At 40.9% G+C, this 25,400-nt stretch overlaps 3 protein-coding genes across 5 annotated transcripts; 2 read left to right on the top strand and 1 right to left on the bottom strand.

Annotated features, from left to right (window-relative positions):
* The first annotated feature begins 2,175 nt into the window (after positions 1–2,175).
* Positions 2,176–5,814, top strand: LOC308124839 (nucleoside diphosphate kinase-like). The gene is made up of 5 exons (XM_080488182.1): positions 2,176–2,408; positions 4,201–4,334; positions 4,411–4,512; positions 4,626–4,738; positions 4,831–5,814. The coding sequence occupies exons 1-5, from the start codon at positions 2,294–2,296 to the stop codon at positions 4,949–4,951; spliced, it is 585 nt and encodes a 194-aa protein (XP_080344308.1). The 5' UTR covers positions 2,176–2,293; the 3' UTR covers positions 4,952–5,814.
* eps8l1a (EPS8 signaling adaptor L1a) lies at positions 5,607–12,368 on the bottom strand. 2 transcript variants are annotated; one of them, XM_080488180.1, is made up of 14 exons: positions 12,074–12,368; positions 11,136–11,253; positions 10,878–10,936; positions 9,992–10,127; positions 9,193–9,281; positions 9,010–9,084; positions 8,776–8,924; positions 8,496–8,693; positions 8,227–8,335; positions 8,002–8,142; positions 7,763–7,907; positions 7,450–7,612; positions 7,107–7,239; positions 5,607–6,286 (listed from the first exon to the last, which is right to left on the bottom strand). In XM_080488180.1, the coding sequence occupies exons 2-14, from the start codon at positions 11,251–11,253 to the stop codon at positions 6,215–6,217; spliced, it is 1,587 nt and encodes a 528-aa protein (XP_080344306.1). In that variant the 5' UTR covers positions 12,074–12,368; the 3' UTR covers positions 5,607–6,214. The 2 variants fall into 2 exon arrangements, with proteins under 2 accessions (XP_080344306.1, XP_080344305.1); XM_080488179.1 differs by having other exon boundaries at positions 8,770–8,924; positions 12,074–12,193.
* Positions 12,369–14,327: 1,959 nt separating this feature from the next.
* Positions 14,328–25,110, top strand: slc6a16a (solute carrier family 6 member 16a). 2 transcript variants are annotated; one of them, XM_080486886.1, is made up of 12 exons: positions 14,328–14,559; positions 17,581–17,806; positions 18,121–18,278; positions 18,827–18,953; positions 19,031–19,206; positions 20,504–20,614; positions 20,752–20,993; positions 21,217–21,397; positions 22,225–22,426; positions 22,680–22,839; positions 22,919–23,081; positions 23,541–25,110. In XM_080486886.1, exons 1-12 carry the CDS (start codon positions 14,557–14,559, stop codon positions 23,883–23,885), a joined length of 2,094 nt encoding a protein of 697 aa, XP_080343012.1. In that variant the 5' UTR covers positions 14,328–14,556; the 3' UTR covers positions 23,886–25,110. The 2 variants fall into 2 exon arrangements, with proteins under 2 accessions (XP_080343012.1, XP_080343011.1); XM_080486885.1 differs by having other exon boundaries at positions 17,578–17,806.
* Positions 25,111–25,400: the final 290 nt, after the last annotated feature.

Here is a 25,400-nt window from a genome sequence, read left to right as displayed (position 1 = left end):
ACACTATTCAGTTTATGCTGTATCAATAGACATAAATGCAGATGAACTTCACAGAAAAGCTTTGAGAGTTCAGTGAAGTTGAACAGGTCTTTTTCAGTATCACTGCTGTATGATGACATTTATAATCAATTTGTACTTTTAGTAAAAGAACATGGCTGTTTGCACTGTTATACAACTTCTAATGTTTACCCCAAGAACATTGAGACAGACAACTTTAATTGGAAAAAAAAGTACTTTTGGCTTTGGAATGTTTCAACAAACGTAAGTGATTCATCATCTATTACAGCTGTTAATAAAGTGGCGAGTGTTTTATATAAAAGAAGAAGTTCGTTGTTTGAGAAATTCTGAAACAAAGTAGGTGTAATGACCATTAGATCAGTTAATGTGAGGAAAACTGTCATGAGAGATTAGCTGTGTGATCTTTAACACATGTAAAGAAAGAAATGTATTATTCCACAGAGTAGAACATGGGGAAAATACATAAATCAATGATTTGTACCTGGTTACCAGTTAACAGAACAGCAGTGACCCACATGGACTCAAATCCAGAGTAAATATTGCATGTAAGTAAACAAGTACAGACCTGGAAATCTGTGCAGGGATTCAGACACTGAAGCGATAATGTTTAGAAATACAAATGTGGCTATGATACCTCTGTTTTTATATTGTTTAATTGACAACAGTGAAGCTCCCATGTCTAATGCAGGGACGGGTACAGATCAGGTGGATGTTCACAGAAGTGCCTCCAAGTGGAAAACTGCCAACATTTTGGCTGAAAATCAAAGCCACCAAAGCATTTGTTTTTTTCTACTATCAGAATAATGAATGAATATTACACTTCTCTAACAACACATCCAAAAGGAGCTCAAGATATAAACTCTTATATTACCTGACAAGCCTAATATATTGTGTGTTGTTTAGGGTTGCAGCCTTCCCAGAGGCCTTGACTAGTATCAAGGAGTCTTCCCCCTTGAAGCGGAGCTCCAGGCCGGCCATGTCGATGGTTACAACTGATGAAGAGTTTTCATCCAGGGTCAAACTGGTCCTAGTCGCGGTTTTGTTAAGCCTGACCACAGAAAACACTTGCTCTGTGTCGGGACTGGAGTGGGGAGGAACCAGGAACAGCTGACATTGTGAATAGACTAACCTCTGTCACATTTGAAGCATAATCAACTACTACGCTTTTTTTAAAGGTTTGTTGTTTTCATTTAATCAACAACTGTGAATGTTAACAAAGACACACTAACAATAATTACCTTTTTTTTTTAAATCAGCCTTTCAGCCCAGAAGCTCTCATCGCTATGTCCTCTGGGTCCTGCAGGCCTGACATTAGATATCATTCGATATAGAACTACTGTATTGCCTCTGTCTGGTTGTCACTCATTGCAGAGCAAGTAATAACAGCAGAGTTAAAGGTGTCCAGACATAAATGTGTGTCCGTGAGATCTTTAAACCCGACACAGTTAATCAGTTTTCAGTCGTGTACGTCAGCCCAAAGAACTGATTCAGGTTAAAGAAGCCACACAGGCACAGCTCTGGCCCTCATCATGTAACAGCTCAGGTTGTTCTGGCACACGGGTTCTTTTATTATATTACAAACTTTTTGTCAAATTACAAAAAAGAATCAATCTTATTCTCTTGCATTGACCCTGCTTTACCTTGCAATGACATTCTTGCAACTGTGATGAATTCAAATGGTCATGCTTGGCTAATTAATATGCATAATCATGAAATTACCAAAGCAGTGAAGTGAGCTGCATACAAACTCCTACAAGCTCTTGAAAAATCTATTTTCTTGTACATGCTTATATAATTGTTATGCATCAGCTACTGCATTGGTTGCTGCAGTATCATCTTATAAAAGAATGAATCACATTTATTTATGTAAAAAAGCTTTGATTGAAAAAACTATTTCATGGAACAACTAAAGACATAAAAGTTTGTAAATCTTCCAAGTGTTGATTTCATATTGGTAGGGATTAGGGAATCTTGATGAACTACTACCTAAACTCGAAACAAAACCGATCAGAAAATCTTGGTGATATGAAGTTGGCAGCAAAAAATAAATAAATAAATATATAAATCTAAAGATATATTACGAAGGTCAGGTGAAGCTCCTGATTGGTGATGGGTGTGAAGAGGAACGCGTTTTGGCGCTGAGCGCGCAGACCTGGCACCGGTAGAGTTAAATGTTTAGATGGAGTGGCTGAGGGGAGACGCACAGGAGGGACGACTCGTGAGTTTTTATTGAGGAGGTTTGACTTCAGCCTGGACGAGCCGACAAAACACGGTCATGTTGCAGCGGCGTGTTTTCCTCAGAGTCCTCCAACACTTTTATTTGGGGCCCAACAAAAGTTTTCCTTTTGGGACTTTCGCTGCGCAAAAGGCTGGGCTCAGGAACAAATCAAGTAAGACTTTAGATCAGCTGACCAGAAGGAAAGGAAGTTTAAATTCGCAGTAGTCTTTCCTCATTCTTTGCACTGACAGATCTTTTTTTTTTTTTTTTAAATTCTGCCTGCAATTCTTTAGAAGTTACAGAGAAAAATCGACACAAACGTTGAATGATCTGTTTATATTGACTATATGATTGTGAATTTAAAAAGAAAAGTGAATTTTAAGCTGAATACTTATTGACACCGAGTCTGTGTTTTTATCTCTAAATCACACAGGGTTTTTTTTTGTTTTGTTTAATCTTTTTACAAACATTACAGGAAGACGGTCAAGTTGCGAAACTTTGCCACACTGACAGGGTCATGAACTGGATCTAGGTTAGAAACATTGAAGTTGACGTTGATGTGAGATAACAGCGCAGAAACAGCGCAGAAACAACGCGCTCCGTTGCGCATTATTCGTCCAAACAATCTGCGCGCTCTGCGCAACGCTGACAGGAAGATTACAGCCGATCCAATTTCATCAAAACTGTCTCAAACATGCGTGTAAGGTTGCTTTTTGCACTTATATCTCGAGAAGTGTGAATGTCAGTGTGTGTTTGCTCTGTGATGGACTAGTGACCTGTCCATGGTGTACCATGCCTTTGCCCTGGATCGTCTCGAGCACCCTAAATAGGATAAAACAGTATAAAAGATTGATTTAATGCTCACATGTCACTGGGTTTTTATTTATTCTTGCAAACTGCCTAAGACAAAGCTCCTCACGTCGACAGTCACGTGTTTTTTTAATTGATCTCGTGCAGCCACTCATTAGCTCGTGTGTGGTTTTTCTGCACTCAGTGAGTCTCAGTCCTCTTCTGTCCAGGCTGCACGTCTCTGTGTTTGACCTGCGAACTAACAGGTTTTGTTTGTTTGGGTTGCAGCTTTTACGCAATCAAACGGTGGGAACCTGACATCCTTATAGCAACAAAGACAGGTTTACATACCTGTTCATCCAATCATCAATTCATTCATTCATTCATTCATTCTGCTGCTACTGCTTGGCCTCCATGTCAGCAAGTACTGGATCAACCTCTTTATTTAAATTAGAGTAAGAAATGACAATGTGTGAGATGTACTCTTGCACAGACGTAAGACAGAAAAGAAATTGTTTGGTGAGTGTGTTATGTGCATTATTGGACAATTACAGTGTTATAATGGTCAGCTCTCTTGCCTCATAGTGACAACATTGCAGATTAGAGTCCATTCAAGAGTAACAGGTGAAGCATACCAACACTTTAACTTTAAGTACTTTGAGCAACTCAAGATTTTCACACCCAGTTTGAATCAAACACTTATGAGAAAAAACAGGAAGCCCATGAATATTCCTGCCTCACTGGACTCAAGTCCTTTTCTCAGTGGCTGACTTTCCCTCTCGGTGTTGTTGTTATCTGTGATGGCGAAACGTACAGATACAACTGTTGACACGTGTGGTGTAAAACTAAGAGGTCAGAAAACAAAGTCAAGCACAGTGCAGCTTCCAGGGAGCTCTATCTCAGGAACTACCATAATGAGTAATTTGTTCTTATTTACCTTCCATTTCATACAGTGACTAATATGATTGGTCAGTACGTTCAGGTAATACGTTTCTGTCCCTGTAGTGTCCTCTCTATAGTAGTGATTTTCTATGTGTGGTTACACTTGAGATCTGTGTTTCCTTGTTTATACAGGTGATTTTTTTATTATTCTCTTCTCTCAGGTTGATGATAATGTCATTATGTTCATATTAGAGCTACATGAGGTTAATATATTTTCCCTCCTTGTCTTCCAGCCGGTCCTCCAGCCTCAACAGAGCGGACTTTTATCGCCGTTAAACCAGATGGGGTCCAGCGTGGCCTCGTGGGGCAGATAATCCAGCGGTTTGAACGGCGGGGCTTCAAGCTCGTTGGGCTAAAGATGTTGCAGGTATTGAAGTCTGGAAAAGGTTTGTCAGTGCATGAGTGATTTGCAGCTGGTGAGTTTGTTTGTCTCTGTTGTGAAGGTGTCTAAGGATCTGCTGTCTCAGCACTACTGTGAACTGACGGCGAAGCCGTTCTACCCTGAAGTTCAAGCCTACATGACTTCAGGGCCTGTGATTGCAATGGTGATCGTCCCTCTCTCTCTATTTATGGGATTAAATAAAACAACATTATTCCCATTTCATGATCTTTTCCTCCAGTCTTTATAATGCATGTGTATGACTTTCCTTTTGTTCAGGTGTGGGAAGGAGATAATATTGTCCAGACGTCACGCTGCATGGTGGGACACACCAACCCTGCTCAGGCCCAGTCAGGCACAATCAGAGGAGACTTCAGTCTCCACGTCAGCAGGTAACCTGGACTTATGTGCTCTTATCTCTGTATCCACGCTAAGTTTTAGAGTTTTGTTTGTTGTAAGATACTAACATGTTGGTCATTTCGAGGAACGTGGTCCACGCCAGCGATTCACTGAAAGGAGCTCAGCGAGAGATCCAGCTGTGGTTTAAAGACAAAGACCTCCTGGACTGGGACTGCTGTTACCGTACCTGGACATGTCAATCATGAAGAGCGTGTCGGAGAAAAAGCCGCCGGAGTCGCTGCTCTGAGGTTTGATTCGACTGAAGTTGTAGAGATTGAAAACAGGAGCCATATTCAGTATTAAGTCTGAAAAACATACCTCAGCATTTTCACCCATATTTGGATTATGTGAGATTAAACAAATGTGAGAATTTATTGCTCAAGCCACTGTCACTTCACGTGTTCATGTATGCTAGGGATTTATTATGACTACAGTGTCTCTAGCTTATTATGGTTTTACATTAATATTAATATTTGTGATTCTGAAGGAAATAAAATCCTTTTCCTTGTGCTTTATACTGATATATATATGATATCACATCGTGATATTGATTAACAGCTGCTACAATAATGTTTCACCAATGGGGCAACATTAGAAAATATATAATAATTTTTATGTCATTTCTTTATGTGAATGACATTTTCTATAATGAAAATGCTTTATTTTTTTCCTCCCACAGACTTGAAGGAACTTTAATTTCTAGTAAAGTGCAAAATTGTTTCAAGTTGTTAATAGTTAATTAAAATTCTAACAATTTCTGTTTACATACAATCGTTTGACCTCTGGTGGATGTTACTTGTTTGAAATAACTAAATAAAAGACACAGGGAAATACTGTTGTGCTCTGCAGAGCACTGAGTCAGTTTCCCCCCACTGACTGTTATAGTTACTTTCTAATCCAACAAGTTTTATTTCTTGGCACGTCTGCTAAGAGTGACACGGGTCTTTGGTGTTGTACTGAATATGAAATGTGACTTTTTCATGTATTGTCTGTAAAATGCGTTGGTCATCTGTCTTGCAATAGAAAAACGATAATGCATATTATACTTTAATAAAGCTAATAAATTGAGAATAAATTGGTGTTGTATGTTCGACCATGACAAACCTTGACATTCTCAGGTATTTCATCGTCTTGTGAGGATTAAACATTTGTTAAGCAACAGTATGCAGCTGCATCAAGACTAACTAGACAAGGAATAACAAAAAAACAAAACACATCAGTTAATAAAACACAGTTAAAACTAGAAGCTGAGAATAAAGTCAGTAAACTTGTGCAGAGTTTGTTTAAAAAAGCACAAATCTAGAATGAGTTCAATCAGAGTATAACTGAGTTCTCACATTCCAAAGTTGTTGGATAAGATTTAGCAGCAAGTTTGATTAAGTGATGAAATACATCCTTCATATAAAATAATGCTCGATGTCACATCTGTTTCAGTGGATTAGTTATGACGACTCTTCCAGTGCGTCGCTCTATGATTCCAGGCTCATCTTCTGCTTCTGCTTCTCCATCACGTCCTCAAGTTCTGAAGATTTCCGCACGTCCTGAGGAGGGCACCAGAATACATACAAACTTATTTTTTCCTCAATCGTCAAAAGAAATAAAAATATGCCGGGAGCTGTAGCACACATTTCAACCAAATCCTGTGTAGATAGAATGAAAGCACATCCCTAATAAGCCTTTTTGGAACATTAAGCTTATGACAAACTCATCTTATGACAATGTATCTCTGGGCTTGTATGCGTTCTATTTTGAACTATAAAAAGTGTGCTGGCATTGTTAGCAATAATTAAAAATGTGACTGAAATCAGATGAAGAATTAAATGATGCATCCAGGGGACAACTTGTTCTTTCCAAAAATGTGGTGAACTGACACAATAAAGGAAAACCGGTATCAGATCGTCAAAGTGGTTTCTGGTCAGTGTTACGCAACAGAGCAGGTGCTTCTTAAAAGCAGCCGCCACCCTCCGTTCTGACACTTTCTGTGATTTCCATACCGACTCTTGAATGGAGATACAAGAAAGTTTAAACATTCATTTAAGCTCCCTGAGCTGTTTTTAACTGCAGATTTTGTTCCCTCAAACTGTGGATTGAAAAACTTCCTGTGACTTAGTATTTCTTCCCTCTTTGTTGAATCAGATATTATTGCGTATACCCACAACTTGAATTGCCACATATTCTTCCTTTTGTTCTCAGCAGATTGTTTTTCTTTTAAGGGAGAAAAGTTCAACTTTGCGTCATCATTTGTTGACATAAATAACTGGCTGTGCCTCGGTCAAGGTTGAGCAAACAAACAACGACACATGGACCTGAGTATAAGCAAACATCAAACCATGAACGCGTCGGGAAAAACTCCAAACAAACCTCGAGAAGGGCCTTTTGCACTGTTATCTGGCTGTAAACTCTTGCTCCTTCTTCTGGCGACACGGTGCGGAACTCGTCCTTCTTCAGGGAGAAGAGCTGTGCTCCTGTTAAAATGCCCAGGCTCTGGATTGTCCTAATGGATGAGGAACCAGCAAATAAATTACTCTTTGGCGTCTGTGAGACAGAATTGAATCTGACGAGTTCAACAACAACCTCGCTATGGTTCAAGACAGAAAAGAATCAAGGCAATCGAATTGAACTGAATCATTTGTGAGCAAAACCAAGTTGAATGGTTTCACTGAAGGTTCTACTGAAGCTTGTGAAGTCTCGGTCCAACACTCACGGCTGACTGAAGCCCTTGGCGGTGAGCCAGGCCTCCACATCCGAAGGTGGCGAGTGGTAGTTCAGAGGCGTGGAGGTGTCACTTGAGCGAGAAGTCAACTGTCGACGAATGGAGCTTTTTTTCTCCGTGAGCCGCTGTATCAGCTCTTCATTCATGATCAGGACTGTGGAAACAAGCACACACACACACACACACACACACACGCACACGCACCCGCACACAAACACACGCTGACCTTCAGGATGTCCTTCTCACTGTGGAGAGTCTAGAAAGGTTGATTCGTCTGTCTCTGTGTCAGTGTACAGTGTGTTACCGCGGTTGTCATCTTCTCCCTGCAGTGAGGGTGGTAAACCCAGACTCTGAGGTCGTGTCTTTGGACTTGTAGCGGTGGGACTTGTTGCGACGGGGCTTGTTGGAACATATGAGAAGTACTTTGTCTGAGGGGAGAGAGGCACCTTCTGTGGAAGGAAGTCAAATCGTATCTGGATCAGAAAGGTAACACATGAATGTTCGCCACAGTGACAAAAAGAAATCTCCGGGTGAGCTTTGTACCTTTGACTCTCTGCGCTCCACTGGACTGTTTTTCCCGATGTTGTTCAGAGCGGACAGAGGCTCCAGAATATTAAAAGGAACAAATCCAATCTGGTCATAGCGATTCCGACACTTCCACCACCGCTTTGACGATTCAATTACCTGAGGAGAGTTTCACACACTATGTCAAGAGGAAATCGACTCACAAGCAGATCACAACCGGGTCGTCTATCTGTGGTCGTGCACCTCTAGTGTTTCTCCTTGGAGCACAGACAGTTCACTGCTGTTTCTGGCCACAAAGTCATAGCTACAGCAGTAGAATCTTTCACCCTCCGGTGGGAGTCCATTACCTTCTCTGGAAAACAAAAAAACATAAAGTCTTAAACTGCATCAGAAGAAAAATGGGTCAATTTAACAGCGTGGAATGTCAGCCTGAATAACATCCACTCTCATGATATCAGGTAATCTCCTGTTGATCGGGAATTTTTGTCGTGACTCCTGCTTTCCACTCTTACTCTTCCTTAGTGGCTTCTGCTGTTTGATGAGTTTCATCCTGGTGATTCTCCATCTGCCTACTTTCCCTGAGAGCCTCCTGTTTGTGCTGCGACTCGATGGGATCTTCAAAAGGCCGGCCAGCTGAGTCGTAAGCTGCTGGTTGCCACCCGTCCAGGAAAACAGGTGAATACGGGGGAACGGATGCACTAAGGTCAGAGCTGGAGAGAAAACAAGTGTCCCGTTAAACCGGTGTGACGCCGCATGCTTAAAACTCGAGCCTGCGCGCAGACAGACACAAACCGACGAGACGTCCAGTGGTTCCCTAATGAATTCCACAGCTGCTTCTCGTCCTCAGTCAGGTGCTCCTGCAGCAGTGAAACAGCACCGCTGGTCAGAGCAGGACTCATCACAGAAGCACCTAATTCTGGGCCTCCAGTGGTTTTGACCATCTGTACAGAAGAGTATGTCACGGCAGTGAGGATCACGGTCAGAGGAACAGAAACAGCGTGAGATCGAACAAGGTGCACGTCTGACCAGTCTGAGAGGCACGAAGATGTGATGCAGCAGCTCCGGTGCGTCAGGCTGAGAGATGGAGGACTTCAGTCGGTCCTACAAAAGAAACCAAGAGCAAATAGCCTTATTTCCATTTTTTGTGTGTGTTTTTGATGGTTTTTTAATCAAACTTTGAGCAGTGATATTATGCTTCGTCAATCTCACCAGCAGGCAGAATGAGTACTTGAACTTCTGAAAGATGTCCACAAACTCTTCCTCTGTTGGTGGGCACGCTTTCATGGTCAGCAAATCATCTGCACACAAACAGAACCGTGACAAAAACAACAAAATGCAATATACCTTTAGTAAAAACTGGTGCTACGTACAATAGTATTTCAAACTTGATGTATTATAGGGTGCTGCGTCGCGGAGTCGTGGTTCACACTCCTCCATTAAAGGAAATAGAACCTTTCTGTGGGGAGTTCACATGTTTTTACTCTTAATTACTTTTTTTTTTCTTCAATCATCCAAAATCCTTTATGAATAAGATGAAATAGTAAGCGATCAACCAAATCCTCTTTGTTTTTCAATCTACTAATATTCATGTGACGAGAAAGACTCCCTGAAAGTTGAAGCTACTTTGAAACTGAAAGCAATTTAGAGATTTACGACGTGCACTACAAATATTTTTATGACTGTTTTCATGCCACTGCATTGCACATAGTACCAGGCAGGCTGTCAATCCAGAGGTATGAACGGGTTCTCTTTAGACCGACACATCCGCAGCTGCAGTGACGTCTGAGTCATATTTCTTTGACACTCTCACTCTGGAGAAAACCTGCCTGAAGTGTGTAAAAGGGTGTCAGCCTTTGTTTTTCATTTCCACCTTCATTATGTGCAGACTGTCAGAGGGCAGCATTGTTCTCCGGCAAATACAGCCATGAAGTAAGCTTTAAACATTCATGCCATTGTCAGCACCAGTGCTCGTGCAGATGTTTGTTCAGGACAGAAGAATAAGTCTCACCATCTTCCGCCACCTTCTTTTTGCTCTTTTTGCTTTTCTTGTGTTTCCTTTGGTTCAGAACAGTTTGGGCCTCAGCTGTCTGCTGCAAACGTGACATGAATCTCTCCACGTCGTCAAAGCAGTGGTTCAGAATCTCCTGAGGAATACATTAGACAAAACACGTTATTAACTTGGAACAAAGATAGCCTAAACTATGTATGTACCAGATACTTATCCCAGACCAATAAAAATATTGACAATGTTTAATTGATTAATTATAGGTAAAGGATAACAATTAATTGACTGCAGCCTAATAGTGGCACGTATAGGAATGTAGAAATGTAATGCATCAGAAATGGATTACCACGGCACATCTACAGCAATACTTTAACACAGTCTTTATACAAATAATGTGCAACCAACCCACTGTCACATTCGTGGTTTTGCATGAAAGCAAACACATTGTGTTCAGTCAAGCTTGTTTTGATTATTTTCTACTAATTCTACTTGTTGTCCTAAAGCAGATCAAGTCATAAAACCCTGCTGGTTCTCACAACACTGCACGATGTCTGATTGGTTTAACTCTACCAGTTAACTGCAAAAAGCCAATGCAATACAGCAAATTCAAAACTGATTAGAATCCTTCACACAGAAGATAGGAGGCATTACAAAGTTGTTTATTGATTACTGAACAGACTTTTAAGGTCAGATGACGCCGTTAAACATCAGATCCTCTCCTTTGTGTTTATGACAAAGATGTAAGATATGAATAGAGCAACAAAATAAACATGGTGGGACTATTTTTGCACAAATAGCGATAAACCTTCAGGTTAGATTACTTTTCTTTTTTTGCACTTATACAAAAAAACAATCAGAAATATAATTTAAATTGAGGTTTGGTACATACCACTTCTCTTTCAGCATTCGGTAGAGAACGGTGATCTGCCTCCCCGTTGGTTCTGTTATCTGAGCAGATGAGTATTGAAAAATGTGTCTGGATGGTTTAAAAACATCTTTTTTAATACAACTTTACCAAGTGAAATCACAAGATTATGACTGTACATAGTCCACAATACAAACAAATTCATGAAACCACAAGAGACATTGTAATAGATTCAGGTTGGGAATCAATAAGAGAGCCAGTGATCAATACAGAGCAGCATACCTTTCACAGAGTGACTGTACCCCAGCAGCCCACCAGGTGGAAGCTCCTCTCCAGGGGACACCATGACTCGAACACCCGAGGGCTTTCTGGAGACCATCGGAGGAGGCCGGGCTGACATCTGTTGCATTTATTAAGCACACAATAGGAAGTAATGTCTCGATACTCTCACTATACATCAGTGTGAGGAAATTCCCTTTTTTTTTTATTTCATCTAAATGTGTTTATTGAATAGATGATTTGCTCCCCTTTGTGATTCACACCTTGAATGCTCCTCTCAGGTTGTACTTCTTTATTTCACAAGGTGGAACATCCACACCCGACAACTTGTAAAAGAGCTCATTTAGACACACCTAACTTCACAAACGGACACATCGACTTCAACTGACTACGGTCAAACAAAGGTGATGAATGGGGGGGGGGGGGGGGGGGGGGGGGGTATCACCACATTCCTGTAGAATGCAGAGTACTTCTCTGTGCACAATCGCATGTCCACACACTGCTAAGTGACAGATACACACTACAGGAAAAACGACTGCTGCCTGAAGGTATGCAGATGACACAACCATCACAGCTTGATTGAGAAATAGTTCAGGTGGAGTAAGATTCATGAAAGATCCAACTGTGTTTTTTCACAGTGACAGTTCTTATTCTAATCTGACCATTTATTCTTGTATGTGGTGGTAAAGATGTGAATACTGCATTTTAGGTATTGTCAGATTACTAAAACAACCAAAGCATTGAATGCAACAATCTTGTGTATTAAGATGAAAGCAACAAAGATAATATGCTGCGAGAAACTTATTGAAGACATCAAACAAATGTCTTAAAGTGGCAGATGAATCCACCCTCTCCAAGCCTCTCTCTGGTTTTTTTTCTTCTTAAAAACAAATACACCCTCTTTACATACATTGAATCAAAAGACAAATTATTCACTGTACCTTTTCGCATTGATTCAGAACTTTATGACACACAGAACACAGTCCTCTTGCTGGTTTCTCTGCTCCGAGCTCCACTGTTTATAAGAGGACGTCCTACCTTCTTAAGATATGCCGAAACTCGAAAAACTAGTCTGGCTTTTCTCTCGCTGTTAATCTTGCATTGCTTTCACACTCCTCCTCTGACTGACACACACACACACACACACACACACACACACACACACACACACACACACACACACACACACACACACACACACACACACACACACACACACACACACACACACACACAGTTCCCTGTGGCTTGAACCAAGAGGTTGACTGTGATGTGCAACAAATGAAATGCCAGAAATGCAAACTTCAGGAGTCTTCCTCACCCCCACACCCCCACCCACCCTCCACGAATTTAGAGACATCAAGTTCTGTTTAAGGCCACCATACCAGAGCCATGAAACCATGACAAGGCTCATTGTTGGGAAAAAAAAGTCCTTCAAAGTCCAAATGAGCAAAAAACTGATGACATTTATTGGTAGAATATTTACATTAAGTACAATTTGTGGAGTTGTTATATGTGCAAAAAAACATCAATAAACCTTCTGAGTTGATGAGTTCCGATGCAGTGTAAAAACGTATCAGTAAAACGCTGAATTTCACTCATTACAGATGATTTTATTACTGAATGGAAACATAAAGAAACAGGATACTGATGCAAAACTGTTCAAACGCTATAATGGTGTGTTTAATTACTGACAGAAAGTCAATGTGCTGACAGCATAAAATGCAGTCAATGGGAAAAAATAACACATCCTTGGGACGCTTTTGAGAAACTGGAGGACCATGTGAGTAACACATTAATTATCAGATTTTTGGACCACGACATTATTTTTTTTTGTTTGTGTTATATTTCATAATTACATGAATGACAATGATAGGAAATAAGGATGCTTTGTAAATAGGGAACTTGCTACTGTTTAGAAGTACAGCCAACTGAAGCGATGCACAACTTTAGGCTGTAGTACAGTGACACCAACTGGTCATCAAACGATCAGACAAACGTTCCTCGCCTTTGGTCTCGTTAACTTCAAACCTGAGAACAAGACTGTAGTTGTGTGGAGCTTCGTGCCCTCTGTCTCTGACCGCATGGACTGAATAGTTGCTGGTAGTAGGTCGTGCGCAGCAGCTTATTTTACGAGTGAAAGGAGATCACCAGTTTAGTCTCTCATATCTGATCTGGTGGATGTGACAAGATGATTGGCAGCGGAAATAAACTTCAACATCTCGGTTGCTCTGCAGCTTAAAAGATCAGATACGATTCATACAGCCTTAAAGGCTGCTCAAATAATTCTCGGGCAAATTAAATATTTAATAATTCGACATTTAGAATGAAATACATAGATTTTTTTTTCAGCTGCTTCATACTGTAATGATTTGAGTGACAATATAGAGGCAGATCCGATCTCAGTGCTCAAGTTTAGTTTAGGATTTACTGATTACTGCTGTGAGCTTTGCTTTTCTTCATATTAGTCCATAGGAACACAGGGAAGTACCAGGGGAACCACCGTTGATGGTGTTTTGTCGAACTGTGTTCTCATAAATGACAGGAGCTGTAGAAGTGATGCACTAATCAGACTCTTTATGTTGAAGGAAGTGTTGGAAAAGTGTAAGTTTCCCAATTTGTTTATCTAGTGACCAAATTACAGACACTCACATAGGTGTAATTAGGTACTTGCATTTGGAATGTCTTATTTGTGTGCGTAACTTTACTTAAATAAAAAGGTCATAATTTGCACTTCATTACCTTTAAATTCACAATTGCGACGGTGTCGGATGATGGCGGGTGGATGTTTTTTTCATCCACCATCTGTCCCTGGTGGTTTTTTATCCATTGAGGGTTGTGAGGTGCTGTTAAGTCATAAAGTATCACACATGAGATCTGTACTCTTCTAATATATCTCCTGCTGATCTGCTGATGCGCTTCTTTCACTGGAGCCGCTGCGCAGAGGCGCGCAAAGTTTGGTTTTACGCGCCTCTGCAGGCTGTGAAAGTGGGGGAGTGATAAATTGTGGTACACCGTGCAGCACGGAGTGTCACAATTTGTGTGCACACAGTGTGTAACCTACACACAGGAAAGTAACCCCCCGCCCCCCCAGTGTTATTCTTGTGCAGTCCGGCCGGCCGGCCCCTCGCTGCCTGTTCAGCCCCTCCAGACTCCCCATTGGCTCCCCAACAGAAACCCAAACCTCCTCCACTTCTTCTTGGGGTGGCAACGACAGAGCTTGTCCGTAACTCAAGAATCGTGGCCACAACTTGTCAAAACGATTCAAGACTTCTTTGTCTCTTCTTTTCACCCCTGAAGTTTCTCAAAGAGAGACAGAGAGAAAGAGAGGACTGGTGAGAGTGTCCTTGTAGGAAGACGCACAGAGAGACTAAAACAGCAGGACCCTGGAAACTCTACTCCTCTGTGGGACTGTGCTGTCAGCATGGTATGTGCTCATCTCACCGTTGTCTTACTTTCAGTCTTTATTATGTTATAACTCTGCACTTCTTCCACAGGAATTATTCCCACAATGTTGAAAAAAAAAGTTATATTTGATCGTATGATTTACAGGCGATTGACTCCTTTGTTACTTAACCAGTCATGAGTGGGCTTTAAGATTGTGTTTGCTTTTCTGTAGATAAACCTCCACCCCCCCACCCCCCACCCCCCCACCCCCGCACTCGATTCTCTATGCATTATGTTCACGCACAAATGCCGATGCTGTTTAATATGCAAAGCAAAAGATATGTTTCCCAAAGCCACTACAACTGTCAAAACACTGAATGATTCATCTTGCAAGTAAACAATGTTGAGGGGAGAATAAACAAAAAAGTGATAAAAAAAAAATAAAGTAAAGAGCATTTCTGTGCAGGTTCCACAAAGGATGAATTAGGGGGGCAAATATGTTTTGGAAGGAAAACGGGGCTGTAGTCCCCCTCCCCCCACAATTTCCAAGGAAGTGTATGTTGACAGACAGTTACTGAGGTTATGCAATACTCCAAGTTCAGTTTGCATGTGTTTGAGAGTGAGATACTGTAATAATAATTTAATATACCTGTGCAGGGTGGAGGTCCCTTTTTCTTTCATGAAATGCATGTTGGTAAAGTTTCCTGGAGGGTTGAGATGAACAGACATACTTGAATGGCATCTCTTCTGGTAACATAGACGCTATTCTCATTTATCTGCAGCAGATTGTTGCTGCTGTGGTCAAATTTGTGCACAATTATGAAGATGGCCCTTGTGTCATATGTTTGAAATTCACAAATCTATTAACTTGTATTTCAAAGTTGCACATGTCCCTATAGACCAGAATGAGTGTGATGCTCTGCAAAAGACCATAATCTTCTCTGCAGCGGAATGACTTGACCTTATAGCCGCTGTCTTGAATTGAACTTTTATATGTATTGCCACTTAGACGATGACCTGATTACATTGTTTACTCTGGGCCCAAGACTTTTCAAACATGACATTGACATGTGAAACTGCAAATATGAAAAGAGGCTTTATTCTGGCTTTTTGTGGAGGGCTGCCGTGCCTGCCAACTGAAATGCACACATTTGTCTCAATAAGCTGTGAAACCCCACAATGCATACCTAAAGCACACGTGAGAAAGAAGTACACATTAGAAAAAAGGAAAATGATGACTATCTTGCAACGATAGTCTCAAGAAATACACATGAGACATGTGATTCATGTCTATCGGTGTTTCTATGTGAATGTGCTGTCCCATGTGGTTTGTTTACTGCATTCTTCATGCTGTATTAATGTATTTACTTTACAAACATGTTTAGTGGTTCATACCAACGCACTCTATAGTTAGAAAAACTCCCCAAACGCATTCATAACGTTACCATGACTTTCCCGCAGCAAACAACCAGCGATGCCAAACTGTCAGTGCTTTCACACTCACTGTTCACTGAGGCCTGAAGTGTGGTCGCTTGTTTTCCAACTGTACCCAGAGATAGACCCCGACTGACCAACAGTAAAACCTACAGTGTGTGTGTGTGTGTGTGTGTGTGTAAGGGGGGGTAGGGAGGATATGGAGTGTGAAGATAATTTAGGGTCAACCAAGTATAGAAAAAGGGACGGAAAACCACAAGGTTCTTAGAAACAAACAACTGTGACGAGTCACCAAACTGAAGAATATCAATTTCTTAATAATCTTCATAATAATAATAATAATAATAATAATAATAATAATAATAATAATAATAATAATAATAATAATGATAATAATAATAATAATGGATTTTCATTATTCAGCCCTAGATAACTTTTGACAGTATCACATTTAACTGCAAAGAAAGTGCACTTTCATCAAACTAAGACAATCTAAATCGATGTTTTCGCTCAGGGATTGTTTGCAAAACTACCAGATGCACAAATCAAATTTGATGCAGACCGGAGTTAAACTCTCCTTGCATGTCTTGTGCCTTGCCAGCAAAAGTTCCCACTGCCTTGCACTTCAGTACCCACCCACAGCATGAACCAATGTAAACCTAACACCTCCCGATGGATTCTCCCTCACGCCTCCACCCACGCGCCGCCGAATGGCTACAGCCCGTCCCACATCCCCTCCTCTCTATTTGTGTATGCATATTTCTGCTGCCGCTTCAGGCTGCCCTTGCGTAGGGCAGTGTGGGTGTTTCTGAGATCACCTGCCCTATCTGGCTCTGTGTCTTGAATGGTCATGTATCTTTTCTGGGTCATACGACTCTTGTAATTTTCCGTTCTCACCAGGCGATACCAGCAGGGGCACATTGAGGTGGGGTCACTTCTGCTTGTGGTTAGACCTCTGAGCTCAATCAGATTGTTGTTAGTTGTTCAGTTGGTGACGTGATGTTGCTCCAGAAACCAGCAGTCAGAGTTCTCAGGGATTTTGACAGACAAAATGACATCACCATAATTCTGCTTCCCCGCACTAAATATTGATTTTACTACGAGTTTTGTGATTACCTGAAAGCACAATTTGGCTCTGCCCCAAGCAACTGATTGTGTGGGAAATGATTACCCTCCATATGCCCCGGATAATATCCTTAAATAATCACGTGGTAGTTTCCTAACTCCTGCAAAGTCGAGGCTTAAATATCAAGGTGACCGTGCTCCTGTTATCAGGACACGGTGGTTTCAAAGCGACCTTCACAGAATCAGAGGCCTCGTTGAGTTTATCTCTTCTCAAAATACTTTTTCATTAAGCTATTATAGATGTATTTATTAAATGTGTTTTGCATCTATTACATACTTCTACTTGTGTTCTTTTGTTGTTTTGATGTCTTCACTTTTGATCTAAAATGCATAAATGAGAATTGAATGAGAAGTTGGGTCTGACTTTCAAACTGTCAAACCGCTCAATATACAAAAAGGCAGCTTTGCAAACTGAGTTCTTTGCGGTCCGCGCCTTGTTAACGATAAACTTTAGTTCATTGCTCATAAAATTCAACACTCTGCTTGTTGTGTTTACGAGGAGACAGAGAAGCCTGCTCTGGACTGCGTGGAGGAAGGAGGCTGGCTGGGAGAAGGCCGGTCTGAGACTCAGCTCACGTCAGTGACGGGTCCTGATGGAGCCGAAGCAGCCGACGACGATCGGCCAGCGTGGGACTCCAAGATCCAGTACGTGTTGGCACAAGTGGGCTTCAGCGTGGGACTCGGGAATGTGTGGCGGTTCCCTTATCTTTGTCACCAGAATGGAGGAGGTGAGTTGTTCAGACTCTCACAACAAACATCAGACAAGCCTGAAAGTAGCAGTGGCAGTGGTGGCCGAGAGGTGAGAGAGGTGGACCTGCGATTGGATGTTTGTTGGTTCGCAGGTCACCACTGTGGCTCTTGGGATGGGTTTAAAGCAGAGAAGTATTCCCCCCAATTGGGTTTATAAAGTATATTTTCTTTCTCTCTCAATGTGGAATTGTAGCAGGGTACAGTCAGGAGTGTAATTGGGATCAAACTAAATAACTAAGGTCATTTTGGACTTACTGTTTAAACCACTTCTTCCTTCCTGTCTTCCTTCCAGGGGCCTTCATGCTGCTGTATGTTTTTCTTTTGATGATTGTGGGAGTTCCTCTGTTTTTTATGGAGCTGGCCGCCGGCCAGATCATTCGGCAAGGCAGCATCGGCGTATGGAAGCACATTTCCCCGAAGCTGGCGGGGATCGGCTACTCCAGCTGCCTGGTCAGTATTTTGATTTCTTCTAAGGTTTTTCTCCCCACACTTTGTTTTCTTTGTCTGACTTTTGACTGGAATTGCATTGAGTTGCTTGTTCGTGAAGTCATAAGCAGAGATGAGGGGGGAAAAATAATATCTATCTATTCGTATTGATGTCTCCACTTGTGTCTGAATTTGTAGATTTATTTTCATTGGAAGCCGCACTGTGGTGCACTTCAGCACTATGACAACACCATTGCCATGTTGTAATTTGAGAGAGGCAGCATGCCGCATAGCCCTGTACCTCCAGTTTCTTGCATAACAGTTTTCTCTGTGGACAGACAGGGCGACACAGAGTAGTAAAGAACTTTCTGTGCTCAAACAGACCATACACTTGTGCCATTGCTCTTTATATAAACGTGTTTGTTTTCTGAAGGCTCCCATGGCTCGCCTAGTGTAATTAATCATTATAGCTACATTTACAGCAGTCACTTACTTCACAAAGACCTATTTGAGCTTTGAACAAGTAACACAAACTCTTAACATATGCACTCATAATGTTTTTTCTTCTGCAGGTCTGCTTTTATGTGGGTCTTTACTACAATGTTATCATTGCCTGGAGTTTGTTCTACATGGGTAATTCTTTTCAATATCCCCTGCCATGGGAACAGTGTCCAACAGATGTAACCACCAATGAGACAGGTAACCACAGAGCGTAACTAAAATAAGATGTCGCTTCAAGCCCGTGCCTTATCTTGCTGTATTTACTCAACCAACAGTGAGAGAATGCGCAAAAAGCTCCCCGACATCGTATTTCTGGTTCCGGAAGGCTCTCGACATCACAAACTCCATCCAAGAATCCGGAGAGTTCAATCCCATCATGACGGGCTGTTTACTGGCCGCTTGGGCAATCGTCTCCTTGGCGATGATCAAAGGCATCAAGTCTTCTGCAAAGGTGAGCTAATCATTGGAAGAATCAGGGAAGAGACTGTATCTGCTCACTGGCAGATTTCTTCTTGTTTTGTCATTGAAAATCCCCCCAAAAACACCTGACTATTCAGTAAACAGTACATTTTTATTGTAGGATGAGTAGCAGAAATGCAGGAAGTTTTGTGTCCCGTTTAGGAAATTGTTTAGCTGTAAGTAGTGAAATCTGAAATGTTTTCATCACTTTCCAACAGACTTTAATCTATACGAAGAGCATTTATTGCATGTTTGTACTACAGTTCAAATGTCACAAATAAAAAAAAATGTCCTGAAAAGCTTAAGCCTACACCCAAGATTAAAAACACGACACCACACGATTTCAATGAGTGGCCACACATTCACAAGTTTGTGTATATCTTCATTATCAAAGAAGATATATCTAAGGTATATCTACACTTTCTGTTTTAAATGCAAACGCTACTGACCAGTTTACTGCCTATGCAATGTTTTGTAACACTTCACTAAATTTGATGTCGCTTATTTTGGATCTTCAATCATTTGCATGATCGTGAAGGAAAGTATTTCACACTCAGAAACATTGTGTAACAAAACAAGCTGAAATTCTCTCTCATTAGCTGTGTTGGGTTCCGGTCACAGAGGATTTAGCATCGTAGAGGAATGCCGTGAACACGTACATTTAAGCCACGGAAACATTTGAAGCTTAAATATAAATATTTATTTTACGAGGGCGACTCAGTGTTCAGTGGAAATTCATCTGGTAAACAATACCAATAAACGATGCTGTGCTGGTTTACAGAAAATGTAGATCAAGTATCTGTTACTCGGCCATAATTATGACTCATTTTAGTAAATATTTCTAATGAGATTCATTTTATTTCTTAGCTCTATTTCTTATCATGATTTTTATTTTTGTGCTCTTATCCTAGTTTTTTTTAAAGAGACTCCTTTTATCTCTCTAAAGTTTTTATTGTAGTTCGTTTTTAACTATTTTGATCTTATTTATTTCCTTATTGGTAAATGGCAGAGCACTGAACACTTGTCCTCTTTGTCCTGTTTTTCTTTGTCACTCAACCAAGTATCTTCTTGTCTGGTTCGCTGTGTTTTTTATTTATCATGACGTGCCAAGCGCAAACGCAAATCTACCACGGTTGTGAATAAAGTAACCTTTAACCTTGCACTACAGGTGTTTCTTCTAAGCAATTTTTTTTTAATTGTATTTACTTGAACTCTCCACTAGAAAGCAACTGAGCAAATTCCTTCAAAAATGCTCTGACACACAAAGCGGCCTCTGTATCTTCTTCCAGGTGATGTACTTTTCCTCCGTTTTTCCCTACGTGGTGCTGTTTATTTTCCTCATCAGAGGGCTGATGCTGGATGGTGCTATGGAAGGAATCACCTATATGTTTTATCCCAAAGTAAGCACAGATCTTATTATCTGTAAGTGTTGTCAAAATTAAATCGGTTCTTTTATTTGCGATATACCAAACGCTCATTTTTAGAGTAATAATATTGGGTAACTTGAACTCAAAGGATGATATTTTGTCTTTTTCAGCTTGAAATCTGGGGAAGCGTGCAGGTGTGGCGACAGGCTGCTACCCAGGTGTTTTTTGCCCTTGGCCTGGGCTACGGCTCTGTTATCGCCTATTCCTCTTATAATCCCATCCACAACAACTGCCACAGGGACGCGCTGATGGTCTCCTGCATCAACTTCATGACGTCCGTGCTGGCCTCGCTGGTGGTTTTCGTTGTGCTGGGTTTCCGTGCCAAGACCATCGCACTAAAATGCGTGGCGAAGTACGAACTGCGCGTGTGTGTGTGTGTGTGTGTGTGTGTGTGTGTGTGTGTGTCTGTTCACATGTGAAAGAAAAATATCTTTCCCCTTTTTCTTCACATTATTGTTTAATTTGCTGGTGATAGTAATGTGAAAACTCCAAGAGAGCCATATGTTCACATGCTATTGTAGAAAATGTCACTGAAAATTTTATCTCACTTATTTCAAAATGTTTTCCTCTTTCAGAAATCTTGACGTATTAAACATGATGACATCCCATGAATCTAACCAGCACTGGTGGCCTTGGTTCAACATGTCAGACGTAAGCTCTGTGTCTATAGCTGAATACAGAGAGTGGTACAGTCACTACAGCCCCATGGTGGGTCCTAAAGTCACTGACTGCAGTCTGGAGGACGAAATGAATAAGGTACAGTTAAGATACAACAATACTGTCAAATGAATGATTCAAATGTGAGTGTGATTAAAACAAAAAAACCACTGACTTCATAATTGTGGATGGAATAGAAGATGGTTTCATGGTGCAATAGATTAGACTGCGTCAAAACGTGGAGGCTGACAGCACAATCCAGCATATCAGAAGAAAGTAAAATAAAATATTAGGGACGTTGTTGAAGCCATGTGATGTGAATAAATTGTATTTGTCCTGTGCTGAGCTGGATTCAGATTTGCCATGTGGTGTTGTTATGGCTAGTTTTGTAACATCTGTATTCTGTATTACAAGAAGCTGTTAAATTAAAAGAGAAATTGCCTCTTTCGAGTACTTCTGTGGAAAATATGAGTGCAGGTTTCCCATTCAATACTTGACAGTGGCTACCAGAAAAGAAAGGCACCAGTGTTTCAATAATAAAAGCACGCAGGCAGAGCGCTCTTGTTCCCAGGACTCCTGAGGCTTCCAGGAGGTACGAGGAGGTACAGTAAAATATCCAGCAGGAAAGAGGATGAAAACATGCGTGACATAGTATCTTGCTGATCCACAGGAGAAATGGAGGCATGCTGGGAAGCAAGTGGAAAACTATAGAATCAAAGAAATGAAGCAACAAGGAGTTGCAGGAGGTCGTGTTAGTTTAGTATCTGTTTTATCTGACATGTCTTAACATCACAAATAAGGTTTTAAGGAGGAAGGATGAGGTTTTGTACTGAAAAGTCTATATCGGCATTGTTTTCCAACCACATGGATTTGCTCCTTCAGACATGAACCCATTCATTATCTGTCCTCCCTTTGTTTATGTGCAGGGCGTTGAAGGGACGGGCCTGGCATTCATAGCGTTCACCGAGGTGATGGCCCTCTTCCCAGCGAGCCCCTTCTGGTCAACACTGTTTTTCCTAATGCTGCTCAACCTGGGCCTCAGCACCATGTTTGGGACCATGCAAGGAATCCTCACACCTCTCATGGACAATTTTAGCGTCCTGGGGCGCCATCGGACTCTGCTCACGGGTAACAGATACATGTTCACATGTTCAAATATTTCCCTTTCATGTTAAGTCCTTCTAGATCCACTGTTTAGGTTTTATACAGATTTTATGTGAAATCTTTTTGACGTCTCTGAATATAACTGTAAGTGCCTACATGTACTATATGACAGTAATTAATAGAAAGAAGCAATTTCAACCAGGAGTCTCATGTGTCTTGACAATTTTATCAGATTGGATAATTCTAACATTGCCCACGTTTTTCTCTTGTTTTACAGTGTCCAGCTGTGCCTTGGGTTTTGTTATAGGTCTGTTATTCACACAGCGCTCCGGCAACTATTTTGTGACGATGTTTGACGACTACTCTGCAACACTGCCGCTCATCATTGTAGTCATTTTTGAGACCATAAGTGTGGCCTGGGTGTACGGAACAGATCGGTAAGGAACACCTTTGGACTTGTCATTTTCATGTGTTATTTTGAAAAGTTTCACCTGTTAATATTTTCCATCAATACAGCTTCCTGGATGATATAGAAGTCGTGCTCAAGTGGCGCCCTCCAGTGGTGTATAAGTACCTTTGGAAATATGTGTGTGTGTTTGCCATGCTGGGACTTCTGGCTGCCAGTTTGCTGCGAATGGTCTTCAAAAGGCCCACATACACTGCCTGGAATCAAACCACGGTGAGTTCCTGTGCTGCATTTCTATCGTTGAACTTGGAATTCATACTTAGGAAAAATAGAAAATGACTCAGAAAAACCCTGTATGTAAAGCAGAGCAGTTTCACAATACTATAAGTCATAAATCAATACAAATGCTTCCTGGAAAGCTTTGTGAGCTAATTCATTATGACTTCAAATAAAAACATTACACGATATTTCATTCACAAGCATATTGTAACTTCATGCCCAAAGGCAATATTATACCTGGGCTGTATCTGTGGAAGTGGAAGAAATTGTCCTGAAAGCTTCAGCCCAAAACACATCTGATCCGTAGAAACATTTGCTCAAGCATCATGGCATCATGGCATATCTCTAATATTCAGTATCTATAGATGGTCAAACATTAATGTGATAGGTTGTGTGTTTTCAGTCTTTTCAGCTTTTTCCTCTCTCACATGCTCACCCTCGATGTTTTTCCAGGCGTCTGAGATGACTCTGGAGTACCCCGGCTGGGCCCTGGCAATGATCGTCATGCTCATCGTCTTCGCCAGTTTGCCCGTGCCCATCGGCTACGTCCACTCCGTGCTGAAGAACCGCAGGGTCCGTGACACTCCCTCCCCCGAGTTGGCGGGCCAGGAGATACATCGTGAGATGTACACGAAATGTAGCTCTGCTGAGCCGCTGGATTCCGGCTCTCGTCAAGTCCTCTCTGAGGAAGACACGATTCCTCCCAGGACTGCTTTCCTGTCGGTGGGCAGCGAGCAGTACCGGCTCCTGCCGCAGCAAGAGGACGATGATGAAGAAGATCAAGATACAGGATTGTGAACGCACCAGCGAGAGGGCAGATGAACTCCTGAACATCGAAGTATACAATCAAGATGAATCAGACAGTTTTTAATGTTGCTCTTTGAGAGAACAATTGCATGTTGAGCAAACTGAACTCTTGACAAACCAAAGATATCACCAGCTTACTATAGTGATGGTACATTACCAGTCAAATACAACTTCTGATACCTCCCAACACGCAACTTATAACCTTTCCTGTTGTGCAGAACAAGAACATTAAAAAACACTTCCAGATACACAGAAAATAAAAATAAAAACTTCTGGTGAAACAGAGATTTTATGGAAGGTTACTGTTAGAAATTGACCAGCAACTACAGGTCAAACAATTTAGGTTTCATTAGAGGATGATGCTTTATTAAATGAAGCAGCAGACAAAATATCTTCCTCGTTATTCTATCAACATGACAAATATGGATTTGCATGAAAACATTCTACCTTGAGAAACTGTGACGTGTTTGCATTCATGTGTTTATGTGTATGACTGAATATTTATGTTGTAAAATAAGAAAAAGTGTTAATGTTGCAGTCAGACAACATTATTTTATATTTGTACAAATTCACTTTATGAGACCACAGAAATGTTTTACACATGTTATCAAAACAAATGCCATGCATACCAGTATTCTACTGTGCTGAATAAATCTTTATGAAGCAATAAACTCAACTGACTACACAATACACAACAAACTTATTGACGATTATCAGTCCAGGTCCCCCTGTCCCCCTCGGATTCCCACATACGGTTGAATTTTATGTGTTGAACTGACATTTTTAATGCTAATGTTTGTTTTATGGTATAGTCAATGGGAGAAAGGAAAAAAAATATGAAGAACAATAGAAAGTTACTTTGCTGCAATGGTATTAGCGGAAGGTCATTTCTTTAAATATGTGATGCTGATCAGTTTTAAGGAAGGCTCTGTCATTAAAAATAAATGTTTGACAGGACATCAGACTTTATATTTTAACACAGTGGAAATTACTTTTTGTCAACATTATCATTTATTTACGATGATTTGATATGGAAAAGACAGCATAGGTGATAAAGACGTTTATATTCAGATTTATGTGTGGACTGAATTCATCTTGAAATCTTTAACAACATTCAGGAAAAAAACTGTTTAAAAAAAAAAAAAAGTGTACCTGTGCCAATAATATAACTGAAATAATGGACTTGCAGTCTTTGAATAAAGTCCCTTGCAATCTTCATGGAGACCAACTATTGATCTTCTGCATAAACAGTTTTAGACACATTTCCAGGTGATCGCCTGACAACAGTTATATGTATTTTCCACCAATCGTAATTGCAAGAATATGTATTGGAGGAAGGGATTATTTGAATCGGAGTCAACATGTTTCCATTTAAAGAGTAAATACTAGTAACTGATAACTACTTTTAATATATTGAAGGTAAATCTTTTTCACGACTTTGTGGCGCCCCCTGGAGGCCAAGGCCATTTGCGTATTTGCCCATTTGGGCCGGCACTGCGCTCCCAT

This window comes from Lipophrys pholis (genome assembly GCF_963383615.2).
Source record: "Lipophrys pholis genome assembly, chromosome: 19".
NCBI classification, from domain to species: domain Eukaryota; kingdom Metazoa; phylum Chordata; class Actinopteri; order Blenniiformes; family Blenniidae; genus Lipophrys; species Lipophrys pholis.
The sequence above is the reverse complement of the archived record's forward strand: the minus strand, read 5'-3'. Positions and strand labels throughout refer to the sequence as shown.

Bases quoted from the DNA above. Each gene is read 5' to 3' on its own strand.
- LOC308124839 (XM_080488182.1), top strand. From the start codon at position 2,294: ATGTTGCAGCGGCGTGTTTTCCTCAGAGTCCTCCAACACTTTTATTTG. The intron at 2,409-4,200 runs GTAAGACTTTAG...CTTGTCTTCCAG, and splicing joins TGGGCTCAGGAACAAATCAA to CCGGTCCTCCAGCCTCAACA. The intron at 4,335-4,410 runs GTATTGAAGTCT...TCTGTTGTGAAG, and splicing joins TTGGGCTAAAGATGTTGCAG to GTGTCTAAGGATCTGCTGTC.
- eps8l1a (XM_080488179.1), bottom strand. From the start codon at position 11,253: ATGTCAGCCCGGCCTCCTCCGATGGTCTCCAGAAAGCCCTCGGGTGTT. The intron at 7,613-7,762 runs GTAACACACTGT...TTGTTTCCACAG, and splicing joins GGGAGAAGATGACAACCGCG to TCCTGATCATGAATGAAGAG. The intron at 6,287-7,106 runs GTTTGTTTGGAG...TGCCCTCCTCAG, and splicing joins TGCAAAAGGCCCTTCTCGAG to GACGTGCGGAAATCTTCAGA.
- slc6a16a (XM_080486885.1), top strand. The intron at 17,807-18,120 runs GTGAGTTGTTCA...TCTTCCTTCCAG, and splicing joins TTGTCACCAGAATGGAGGAG to GGGCCTTCATGCTGCTGTAT. The intron at 22,427-22,679 runs GTAACAGATACA...CTTGTTTTACAG, and splicing joins CCATCGGACTCTGCTCACGG to TGTCCAGCTGTGCCTTGGGT.